This window comes from Pteropus alecto, unplaced genomic scaffold (assembly GCF_000325575.1).
Source record: "Pteropus alecto unplaced genomic scaffold, ASM32557v1 scaffold56, whole genome shotgun sequence".
NCBI classification, from domain to species: domain Eukaryota; kingdom Metazoa; phylum Chordata; class Mammalia; order Chiroptera; family Pteropodidae; genus Pteropus; species Pteropus alecto.
This window is the reverse complement of record NW_006438871.1, coordinates 85832-98258: the sequence shown is the minus strand read 5'-3', so window position 1 is coordinate 98258 and position 12427 is coordinate 85832. Positions and strand designations below refer to the sequence as shown.

The 12427-nt window shown below is 57.8% G+C and overlaps 1 protein-coding gene across 5 annotated transcripts in view; it reads right to left on the bottom strand.

Annotated features, from left to right (window-relative positions):
• Positions 1 to 12421, bottom strand: part of IQCE (IQ motif containing E) — a 34432-nt gene extending 22011 nt beyond the window's left edge. For 3 of the 5 annotated variants that reach the window (XM_025049561.1, XM_025049560.1, XM_015592489.2), the window contains exons 1-6: positions 10137 to 10178; positions 8795 to 8840; positions 5891 to 6016; positions 4414 to 4484; positions 467 to 580; positions 315 to 365 (exon numbers count right to left, since the gene is read on the bottom strand). In XM_025049561.1, coding sequence (XP_024905329.1) covers positions 315 to 365; positions 467 to 580; positions 4414 to 4484; positions 5891 to 5954 — 300 coding nt within the window. In that variant the 5' untranslated portion in view covers positions 5955 to 6016; positions 8795 to 8840; positions 10137 to 10178. Of the gene's footprint in view, positions 1 to 314; positions 366 to 466; positions 581 to 4413; positions 4485 to 5890; positions 6017 to 8794; positions 8841 to 10136; positions 10185 to 12214 lie in introns of those variants that run through there. The other 2 variants (XM_015592491.2, XM_025049562.1) reach the window with 2 other exon arrangements.
• Between the last annotated feature and the right edge of the window lie 6 nt (positions 12422 to 12427).

The window sequence follows — 12427 nt, the reverse complement described above, 5'->3', positions numbered from 1 at the left end:
CTTTGCTTCTGTTTCAAATCAGTGTCGCTGGTTAAGCGTGATGTGTTTCTCTGGGTAGGATGGGGCGGTCCCCCACTGCGCCCACTTTCCTACAGCAGACTTCCGGCCCGTGGAAAGCCTGCTGGGCCCCGCACCCCCTCACGGCCCTGCAGCATCTCCTGTCACCCGCACCGCTCTGTGGGGACCGGGTTCAGAGAGCCCCGGGCCCTTCCTCTGCGTCTGCTACGCCTCAGGGGGAGGGCCCTGCTCACCGTGGGCTGCTCTGAAAGTAAGTTCACTGCCCAGGTGTCTGTGCTGCTGGAGACGGTACTCACCCAGCCAGTCTCAGGCCTGTCCTCTGCCGGAGTCCGAGCAGAACCCGGGCCCTGTGGGAAGCGGAGTGAGACGTGACAGCAGGCGGCACGGCCCCCTCCGCCCCTGCCGGGCTGCGCGGTGGGCCACCGGGCCGGGCCGGGCCGGGACTTACTCGGGACGGATCCAAAAGCTGCTCTATCTGCCGGTCCTTCCTGCTCTTTTCCTCTTCCAGGCGCCGAAGCTTCGTCCTCATCAGATCCACCTCGCTCTTCTGCATGCGTAGCGACTGGAGGAAGAAGGGCCAAATGCACCCGGAAGCAGCCGCACGCACACGCACAGCCGGGGACACCGAGCTGGCGGGGACGCTCCAGGCCGCCCGGTTCGCCAGGGCGCGTGGTGTGGCGGTGGGCAGGGCCCGGGCGGCACGGCGAGGAGCTCCGAAGGGCACGGCTGCACTGGGTGCGGGGCAGGGCGAGTGCCCGCCAGGTGCGGGCCCACCCTCGCAGCTCGGGACGCCATGCCCCACGAGGAGCGCTACAGACGGACGCTGTGGACGGCGCTGCTGTCGGGCGCCGGGTCGCGTGTCCTCCGCGGCCACACAAGAAGCCCTCGGTGGTCACACCGCCTATAACCCAAACTCGTCAGACTCTAATGCCCATTTCCGATCCTCAGCCTCGGCCGAGGCTGGCTGGTCGGGGCACTGGTTCCCAAGCATTCGCCTGTGAAGCAGCCTTTCAGCAGCCTGCGGGGAGCTGACACCTGTCGTCACGCTGCACAGTACTGAGCTTATTCACTGTCCACAACTATCCCGTACTTTGAAACATCCTTTCTGCTACTCTGGACTGACTTAGTCCTCTCATGACATGGCGACGGGAGGGCGTCTGTATTTTCAACGTCCTCGTTGGACGTTGTGACACCCTGCAGCCTGAAGAGCGTGAGGCTGACACAGTGTCCACAGCCTCGGCCGAGGGATGCCCACACAGGTCAGCTGGTGCCACGGTCACCTGGCGTCCAGCATCAGCCTGCACTTGAGCTACCAGTTATCTTAGAAACGTCCTCCTTTGAAGGGACTCGCGGTTCTCAGAAGAGAGACAGAGTCTGAACAAAGCGGCCACCACGGGAAAGGGGATTCTGAGTCCACCGTCCACTGAGGGAGGCCTGGCACGCCAGCCACGTGGCCAAGGTGGGCGCGACCGCCAGTGCCGCAGTGGGGCAGGAGAGGTCCCGGCACTCAGTGAGTGTCTGACGAATGAGTCAGTCATTGCAGTCACTGGGGAAGAGGGAGCGAGTCCACCCAAACCCTCGGACGCTGTGTGTGACACCTGAGAAGACTCAGACAGGTGAAGAGAAGAAGGCAGACGAGCTAGGGACCTCAGGACATGAGGGTGACACACAGAGATTCCCCCAGGTTCCTTTCGGCTCTGGACATCCTGGACTGGGTGCTGGAGAAGCCATCAGCCTGGACAAGCCAACAGGCACACACAAGAACAGCCTCCTCTCTCCGGCAGGAAAGGGGCAGCCAGCCAAAGCAGGAAACTCAGACGAGGACCACAAACACCGCAGGGGATGCTACGGCCCCACCCGGCCAGCCAGGGCCGAGGGAGACCGAGACCTCCACCCAGCCAGGTTGGAGCAGGTGCCCGCGCCTCCTCCTGGGGGACAGGTGGGGTGGCCAGAGGAAGCCTACTGGAGAGTCATGACTTCCCACTGACCAGTGGTAATGAGGCCACACACACACAAAATAAAGCAGAGACTTAAATCCTAACGCGTCGATAAGTACATGAAACGGAAGTGATCTGAAAGACGATGGGAAGACAGAGACTGGCAAAGCAGATTGAAAAACATACGCTGACCGAACTACACGCTGTCTGTAGGAAACTCGTTTCAAACAGGAGACAGGCAGGTCAAAGTAAGAGGATGGAGAAACAGATGCCACCGATACGCTCATCAGAAGCGAGCGGGAGCGGCTGTGTCAGCATCGGGCGAAGCAGACCGCGGGGAGCAGAAAGCCACCAGAAGAGGGAGGGCCACCGCACGACGATTCCAGGGTCGAGCCGCCCCGGAGGCAGCGATCCCAAGTGTGCGCCCCCGAGCAACAGAGCCGCGAACCGTGGAACGCAGGGGGCACGGGAAGGGAGACAGGGAAACGCACGACTGTTCTTGGAGACTTTAACACCCCGTCAGCACGTACGTGACGGCGGGACTGGGAGCCAGCAGCGTCCCACGGCCCCGGCCTGCAGGCTCTAGCTGGCATGCTCGGAGCACGGCCCGAACATGCACGGGCACGGACCACATTCTGGGCCTCGGCGAACGCCACGGATGGGAGGACACGAGGTGGCAGAGTGTGCTCTGTGCCACCGCGGGACCGAACTCGACGGCGACAGGAACAGGAAGACCTTTAAACTCTCGGCGGCCACACATCACAATCTCAGAGGACCGTGGGCAGAGAAACGCAATGCGGCAAAGCTTGAGGGCACAGCCGAGCGGCACCGAGAGGAGGGTGCTGCTGAGCACCCAACATCCTGGGCGCATCGGGGGAGTGGGAAGAGCACCTCCAAGGTCGCACTGTGCAACCCCATTCATTCGGCTTCGGCTTCGCCAAGACGCCAAAATCGCAGAGACGCAGAACCAGCAGAGGCTGCCAGGGACGGGGGATGCTGATGGGGGGTGACTGCAGAGGGACAGTGGAGGGGACCTCTGCGGTGGCCGTGGCCCCAGGGACCACGCACACCACGAGACAGCTGCACACGGACGGACGCTGCCTCGGCGCCACGCCCTGGACCTGAGCTGCACGGGGACGGGGTGGGGGCGCGGGGCCTCCCCGTAACCTCCTGTGTGTCGGGCGCTGTACTGAGGCACTTTTGCGGACTATTTCGTTGATTCTATTCGCTGTAGTATTATTGCCCCGTTTTCAACAGGAAACGGAGGTGTCGCTTGCCACAGGAAAACTGCTCTGATGACCCAGACCCCAGCGCGACAGAGCACGGCTGAACACGCGCCTCCCCCCCGAACCTGGGGGCCGAGGCTGGGCTCGTCCAGGACCCCGCGACGGGAATTTGAGTAAAGGCGGGACGATTCTACCCAGGGACCCACTTCCGGCCCTCAGAGCTCCCTTCCAGGAGCGCTGCTATGGCAATCCCTTAGCCTTGGGGACCCCGGGTTCCCTGGTGCAACCCCTCAACTGGAATAAGCCTCTCTCCGGGGCGCTAGGAGCAGCAGCGTCCATGTCTCTGCGGTGGGGTGTTCCGGTTCGGGCCAGGCGCTCCCTGCCCGGTGGCCCGTGGTGGGGCGTCCTCTGGGCCGACAGGAGGCTGTGGCTGCCCATGGGGCCCGACCAGGTAAGACGGCGGCCGGCCTCCTTGGCGTGCTGGCGCCGTGCTCTGGCGCGCTGGCTGCCAACGCCCTGCTCAGCCTCTGGGGCCCAGACGGACCACAAACCTGCAGAGGGGCTCGGCCGGGGACAGGGGACAGCAGATCTATAAATGGAGTAGCGTTAGGAAGAGAATGGCCCCCGCCACTCCCCCGGGGCACAGGAACAGGCATGGCTGTGAAGGACCGAGTGAGCACGGAGGAGGCCAGGGAGGTGCCAGGGGGTGGCGTGTCAGCGGAACCCGGCCTCTGGGGGGCGGGAGAGCACGGGCAGTGGAGGGCGCCTCGGCCCGGGGAGGCAGACTTTGACTGAAGTCCTGGTTCTGCTACTGGCTGACCCTGGCCAGGCTAATAAGCTCTGTCTCAAGGTCATCACCAGGTAATAGTTGTCACCTATCTCAGGCCACTCTGCTGAGGTGGTGTGTACACGGTGTCATTAACACGGCAGGAATACACAAAGGGGAGGCTGCCAATAGGAGCGGCTTGGCACGACTGTAGGGCCAAGCCTCAGGGAGCAGAGGGGCTGAGGGCAACAGGTCCCCAGTGTGCACCCCCAGGGGCAGAGGCAGGGCACCGGCACAGTTGGTGCTGGGCCTTTCCTAAACCGGGGTCACCAGCCACAGCGTAAGCTCAGTGTCGCTCTACAGCCCACAGCCTTCCCACACGACCCCCCATGAGCCCCCATGAGCCCCCGTCGTCGTGAAAGGCTTTCGCTGTTTAACATCAACCAAGAACAGGCTGAAATAGCACCTTCTTCAACTCGATGATCTCGTCATACATGTCTTCCTTCTCTCTGTAGACAGGCGTCCCGAGGACACGACCTGGAGGAAGACACACAGCCTCTTAGACTGTCTGAAAAGGAGAAAGAATTCTGGGCTATACCTTAGTCAAAACCTGGAAGTTAGTACAATTATCTTAAAAAAAAAAAAAGCAGAAATGTTGCAACGTTTTTAGCGCAATCACGACACTGTTGCAGAAAAGAAACCAAGAACGGCGGCGACACGGAAGGAGGAAGCAAGGGGACGCGGAGGACACGCACGCAGGGCGTGGCTGCAGTCACAGGGTTCGAGAAGGGGGTCGAAAGGAGAAGCTGCGTGTTTAGGTTTCACAGCAAACGCAACACGGACGAGCACGCTCGGAGCCGACGCCCACGCTGCACGGGCACTCTGGTGTCAGCATGACACGTACTGTATCAGGACTCCTCGTGGCAATGCGGCGAGGTGACGGCCCGCGGGCTACGGCGAGCAGGGAGAGGCAGGGAGGGCCGCGGGAGGACGCCCAAGGGCGAGGACCAGACAGGGAGACAGAGACAGGCCGGCAAACCGACGCTTTCTGCTGAGATTTGGGCTTTTTCCTACCATTTGCGATGTTCATTTCTAGTACTGTTTACACAATACGTGTAAATAAGATTGAGGAGCAGGCACAAGTGAAGCGGGGGATATGTCGCTGTCCACAGGACAGAGGCCCTTCCGAGGAGGGCAGAATGGACCGTCAGGCTCACTGTCCTCGGGATACTCCGTGACCTCCTACTAACGGGGCTGGTACAGGACGCTCCATCTCGCTGCTTTCTGCTTTTCCTTAGTCACGGCCTTGTCGCCCTCAACGTGCCACGTGGCTGGCAGACCCCGAGATGTGACCTTTCGGTTCTCACAGCTGTGAGTCAGGTGGGAGTGCTCGCCAAGGGGAGGGCAGAGGCCGGGCTGGCTCAGGCCTCCTGGTCTGAACGTGCCTGGGTTTAAAGGCGGGGACGAGCAAACACAGCGGAAGCCTCTGCCTCTGATGATCAGCCTTTCTGGGCCGGAGGAAGCTAAGCCAGCCAGGAAATGGCGGCACTGGGCGGTGCGCCGACGAACGTTCAACTGGTTCTCGAAAATGGGCAAAGCTCGAATTGTGGCATCCGCCCATTTCCACGGTGAAAGTGGCCACACCACGTCCAGTTCCGGCTGCCACAAAATTCCTACGCGTTCAACAGCTGGCTCTCGCAAGCCACTGGGAGCTGGCTCCCACACACCCCTGCCGGTGCCAAGTCAACACAAGACCCAAAAAGATCAGGGGTCACACGTGCAGACCGTCAGAAACCACACTCACGTGTCACGCCAAAGCCAGGGGGCTCAACATCTTTGATTAAGACCCATGTCACCCAGACAAGCCACATTTCGAATCACTGCCCACAGTTTCGGAAACCCCGCTCTGCGGCGGAAAGGCCTCTACAGGAGCAACCACACACCTTGCTTAGCGCTTCCCAGCCACAGCTTCTGCGGCGTCAAGGACATTCTGTGACCAAGGGGCATGCTCGCTGTCCTCAGAGCTCTCCAGGATGCCACTTTTCTCGGCTTAGAGTAATACGGTGACTCTGAAAGCCAATACATGGTTTTAGAGGAGCAAAATACACTGTCACCTGACTACATGTGCTTTAGACAGACAAAACCATAAAACAAAACATTCGCAGGGCATAATGATTCCCGCTAAAACATCCTGATGAAGATAAATAGTTATGTGTACATATACTTACATTTGTTTTTTAAAATAACATATAAATAAATAACATAATGGGAACTTTTAAATATAAATCCATAATTCTATCAATATTACAAAATTGAATTTTCCATTCAATTTTTTCAGATACATATGTTTTATATATAGTTTCAGTTATAGGAGACACACGATTTTGTATCCTTTATACTTAACACTGTAAATATTTTTTCACGTTGCTACAGAGTGATAATGTTTAGAACTTAATATGTAAAATATTTAGAAGAAATGAGAAAAAATATCTTTGCAGGGCATTTTTGAGTTTGTCATCAGAATAAGGGAAATGTTTTAAAAATATTTTTAAATCTGGGCTTTCATCTCTTTAATTATGAAATATAACAAATTTATACAAAAGGGCATTATTTATAAAACATGCTTATATTTCTTAAATAGCAAAAAAATGTATAGCTGTAGAAGATCTTAATAATCTATGTCTAATAATATTTAATTTTTTAAGTTTCTAAGTCATTTCCATGGCCTTAAAAGCTATGGAAAATTTCCCATGATAGTTTGGAACGAGGGGACAAAGACCCATCAGACCCCGACCGGACACGTGTCACCCGCCCAGGCCCTGCTCCTCTCCCAGCTGTTCTGCCTCCCAAACTAAAGAGCCGCTGAAGCGCTCAGTGGACAGGGACAATCCCTCAGGAAAACCTGAGGGACGGATGGGGGCTGGGGAGGGGGAGGGAAGTGGGGCGGGAGGGCGGAAGCACGTGGGTGGCTGGCGCTGCCCGCCCTGCCCTCCCCAGCAGCCCCTGCGACTAGAGCCCTCGGGACACTCTGAGACTCACGGCCACGTGGAACCTGAGGGGCCTTCAATTTAAGAAAACGCTAAGTGAATGGGACGGACATGGCCCCCGCTTTTATGCACAGAAATCCAGACAGAGCCGCAGGTCACGATGAACGTGACGGAAGCAGGTGACAGAGTGATCTGTGCCGAGATGGCCACTGTGAGAGGGTGAGTGAGGGTGAAGGAGGCGGCAGGGTGCTTGGGAAGGGGACACAGCGTGTCTGGGCTGAGCACGTCACTGAGAACCAGCAGGGGATGAGGGATGTCCGCAAGCTGGCGGGGCCACACACCTCGAGTTTCCTGTTTCAGAGCTGTGGCCATTCCAAGTTGTGTAAAACACATTCTGACATTTACAGAAATCAAGACAAAAGTAAGCTGATTTATTACTACGTCAATGCTTGAAATGCTTGACTTTTCAGTAAGAATGAAAGATGCTCAAAATTTACCTTGGGCACCTTCCAGCCAAAGGGACTTAAACGGCACGGTTCTACAGCAAGGTTGAAACACAAACTCTGCACTTGTCCTCACGCCGCTTCTCAGCTCTCTGGAAGCTCTGAGAGGCGGGACATCAAAAATCCCAGTCGCGGGATGACTGCTTTGTGACGTTCGTATTCGTTTGTGGTATAAAACACGCTTTCCTTTCTCTGCAGCTTATTTCCCTAATTACGTTTTCCTTAGACTAATGTGAAAGTTCATTTGTATTCTCTGACCGTGTCATATGTGACAGAACATGTTAAAAACAGACATGCATGTAAAAATATACATACGCACATGATAAAGTTGGGCGTGGCCATAGGTTTTGGGGTAGCGGGAGGGGGCCGACCTAGCATTTACAGTGCATCAGAAAGACATTCATAGACGTAGAATCCGCACGTGGACCCCTGTGCCAGGACGGCAGAGACAGGGAGAGGCTGGGTGGCCATTTGCTATATGGACTGGGAGTGTGTGTCCCCCAAACTCCCATGGGGAAGCCTAACCCCCAGGAGGTGGGCCTTTGGGGGTGCTCCGTCATGAGAGTGGAGCCCTATGACGGGATTAGCGCCCAGAGAGCTGCCCTGCCACCCGGAGGGGCCTCGCTGGGACCCAGCCAGGCTGGCGCCTGGCCTTAGGCTTCCGGCCTCCAGGGCAGGAGAAGTGAAGACCACTGTTCAGAAGCCCAGCGCCACCTCCCTGCCCCGCCTGGCTGTGTGACTGTCGTCTAAGCCGAGTAAGACCCATCCTGCAACGTCCTCCCTGACAGACGGTGCTGGCTGGCCGTGGCCCGGGCCTCTGCTGGGCGGAGCCCCCCTCCCCCGGCCAAGGACATAGACAGAAGTCCTGCCAGCCACATGGGCACGCGGCCACCCCGACCAGAAAAAGACCACTGACCATGCACCTGGTCTGGCAGTAACCCTGGCAGCGCCTGGACAGCAGCCTTGAGGAGAAAGTCCTAAGGCTGGAAGTGGCTCGTCACTGGACACTGTCCCCGGAGCCCGGGCTCGAGCGAGTGGGACGGACAGAGCCAGGGAGGCGAGAAGCACCGTGTCTGTGGGCTCTGTGGGACGGCGACGGCTCAGCCTGGCCCTCAGCTGGACCCCCCACCACCGGGGTGGCCAGGCGACCGGGGAGGGCGACTCCAGGAGCGGGCGCTCCCGAGACCCCAGCACAAAATGGAGCCAAGTGGCAGCAGTGTCGTGTCTCAGTGATCCCGAGTATTCGAAGAACAAAACATCTGGGTCCTTTTCCCAGGGCACCAGGGAAGGGCGGCCTCTCGAGACCATCCTCTGACCAGCACTGGAAGTCTGAGGTCAGGCGTCTGGTCATACTTACTTGGTGATGTGGGGGGAGGTTTGTGGAAACTTTCCTTTTTTGCTTTCTGAAAGAGAGAAGACACGAGGTGAAGTGTGTTGAGCAGCCCGTCACGAGCGCTGGGGTGCTCCCGGGGCGGGGGTGAGGGCGCCCACGGGGCGGGGGTGACGGCATCCATGGGGAGGGGACTGGCCAGCGGACACAGCCAAGCCTGAGCAGAGGAAGAAGCGCATGCGGACTGATAGGCGCCCCAGGCCGAGTCAGTCCCCGGGGCAGCGGGCCAGGAGTCCCCTCCCAGGCGCGAGGCTGTGGGACCTTACAGGCAGACACGTGATCAGACCAGCACTCGGAGCGCCGGGGCGTGACTCTCCCCACAGCTGGCCTCCGCCAGCCAAAACCTTGTGAACAAGGCAACTGCCAGTCCCTGAGGAGGGCAGGGCCAGCAGAGGAGCGAGCCTGTCTGGAATACTGTCCCCGGGACGACCAGGACAACGACTGCAGAGCTGGGGATCCCTGGGCTCTCCCCATCGTGGTCACGTGGCCGGGGAACGACACGGCCTTCGCGCCTGTCCCCTCATCCACTTCATGCGGCACGCTGGCCTCGTTCCCATGCAGGCTGAATTGCCCCCAGGGCACCTTGGGCCCGTGTTCTCAGCGGGCTGAGGGGCAGTTCTTAACCCTGCAGGGGCCCTCACTTCAGTCAGAGGTCCTGCAAGGCTCCCCCTGAGTCTGCAGAGAGGGTGCCAGACCCCGCAGTGCGGGCTGGGCTTGGCTAGAATTCACCCTGCTGGGAGACGAGTGTCCTTTGTCATCCTCACCACGGGCGCAGTCAACGGGTGTCATTTTCCACCCGGCACAGCCTTCTGAACACACCCAGGGTGGCCGAGTGGGGACCCAGTTAGCCTTGGGCACCTGGGCCTGCCCAGCCCTGCTGCCTACTGTCCCTTCAGGTCAGTGCCCAGCTCCCTGGGGACTGGCCAGGACACTGCAAAGCTCCAGAGCCACAGCTGCCAAGGGTCGCCTTTCTCCCACACGGCCACTTCTGGGCCCTTCCTCCACCCCTTACAAGTCAGATTTTGGGGGCTGGGCGGGCAGGGCCCAAACCAGATGCAGGATAGGAACTCGTCATCTGCCTCAAGTGTACTCTAGAGGCTCAGGACTAACTTTGGGATAGAAGCTTTCAAATTATCATCAACAGTTACTTAAATCCAAATAAAGACCTGGAACTTCTCAAATGACGGACAGCACCCAGAATCTGGGTTCCAGCTCTAAGCGCAGCGTTGCAGGGACACCTAGGAGCGACGTGCGTTAAGCAGAAGGTAAGCTGCGGCAGGACGAGCTGCTGCCCCCCGATCACACTCACCGTCTCAGTGTCAGAGTCGAAGGTGATCGCAGACAGACTGTCATCTCCCTGCAGGAAGAGATGCAGACACTGAAGCTGTAAGGCAGCTAGCTGCTCGGCTCCCAGCAGGCACACGCGCAAGGTGAGAACAGCCCACGCACGCTGCTGGGGCGGAAAGCCAAAACTCCGACTCAGAGTGATCTCCCAACGCTGAAAGCAGGCTGCTCAGTGGCATCAGAGGGACGGGTGGGGACACAAAACACAGAACTCTGCCTTCTACAGCAGCTCCATGACTGCCAACCTAGCTGCGCCATTTCCAGAAGTGCTGTGTACTTTCGATCAAGAAACAGTTCTATCTAAAAATATTTCATTTCCCACATTTTAAACATGTTCTTATTCATCTTCACATCAAAGCACAAGGAATCTGTGAGTGTACCCTGGTAAGAACAAGTCAAGTCGTTCAAAAAACATTCACTAATGCTTGCCTTGTTTGGCTTAATGGAGGTTCCTGCCTTCTTATGCTATGATCGCTCTGGCCCAGCGAGTCAAGTAAAACCTGTCCCGTCTAGTGCCAGCAACAGGCTGCACGGGGGGCCCAACCGCCAACTCCTGAACCGTGAGAGCAGCCTCCAAGCCACACTCGCACGCACGCGCAATGGTAAAGGGGGAAATCTGACTGGCCAAGGGGCTTAAACACAACCTTTAACCAACAAATGGCTTCTGCTGACCCAAGGGTGGGCCCTAGGTAGTTAGGCTTAAAGATTTAAACCCGTTTGCAGGTGTTGGCTCTTAAATCACTGGTGGTCACACCCGCTCCACTTCACCCTGTGGCTCTGCTCTGTGGTCAGCAGAACCTGCCACAGCCACAGCACGGTGAGTGAGCCCCCCGGCGTGGGGAGTGCTCTGTCAAGTTCATGAGCAAGCCCAGAGGCCGCGCTATGCTGGGGGGATAGGGGGACTGGACGGACTGCATAGTGCCTGCCTTCGAGAGCATCTCGCGTGGTAGACCAGACCCCAGCTCAGCAGAGAAGCCCAGTCAGCTTGGGCCAAGGGCTGAGTCCCCCAAGTGCCAGAGAGCTCGGCGCCAGTCACTTCCCCGGAGTTCCGGAGACGAGGCACGCGGCCTACCCTGTTTTTGTGCCCCGGTGTGTACAAGGGGCTCGACAAACGCTATGTGTGTGAGAACATTTCTAATGGCGAAAAGCGAGAACCGAAGAGCAGAAGCACAGAAATGGACAAAGGAAATGGGAGTATCCACAGGTAAGAGTTTTTAAAATCACGTTCTGGAAAATGCGTGGACATGGAAAAAAACTAACAACAAATTAAATGGCGAAGGCTACAAAACAACATGAATGTGACCACCATTTTTAAAAGTGTATGGAAAAAAAGTGCATCGAGAAAAAATTGGAAGAAACACACCAAACATTAATGGTTCTCTGTAAGTACTTAGGTCACAGGTAATTAGTGTCCCAAATGCTCTCTAAATGGGCATGAATTATATTCATAATCACAACATAAGGAATTACTTTTCAGAGATGAAGGAGCAGTAGCAGAGGCCAGTGTGGACAGACAGGCAGGCTTTCCAGATGGGGCAGGACGTGACGGGACAAGTAGGAAACCCTGCTCTCCCCCGGGGCCAGCAGCACTGAGCCTCCTCCGTGAGCCGGGCTGAGCCCTGCCAAGGTGAGCAAGGTTCCCTCTGCCTGGAACCCTCCACGGGCTCCCCACTGCGCCCTACAGAAAATTCACACTCCTTGGGCCGTGGGCAAGGCTCTCCCTGGTCAGGCCCACGCCCCTCCCCAGGACAGACCCCAGCACGCTCTTTCCAACCCTGGAACACACGGCTGTTCCCTGCCTCAGGACCTTTGCACTGGCGGGTCTCCCTGCCCACAGATGGTTGTCACTAGGTTGCTTCCTTTTTGTTAGCGACATCCAGGGCCCCTGTGACCTCTCCGGAGCAACTGCTCCTGGCACCCGTCTGAAGTAGCCTTCTCAACCTGTCTTGTGTCACATGGGCCTCGTTCACTTTCTGACATGTCTCAAGGATCTGTTTATTGCTTTGCTGTCCCTCCGCCCCCACTGGGACGCAGCTAACTCACACAGACATCTCCAGCAACGCTTGATAAAGGAAGGGCTGCGAATCCCGAATCCTCTTGTCCTGGCCCGAGGCCGTAAGCCTGGGCGGCTCCTCCTCCGGGAAGCCTTCCCTGACCAGTGCTAGGCGGGGCCCGGTTCCCGGAGCCTGGGGCTACCTCCCTCACACCCGGGATGCTCGGGCCGGTCGCCCGGTCCGTTGCCCGCGGCCCCGACTC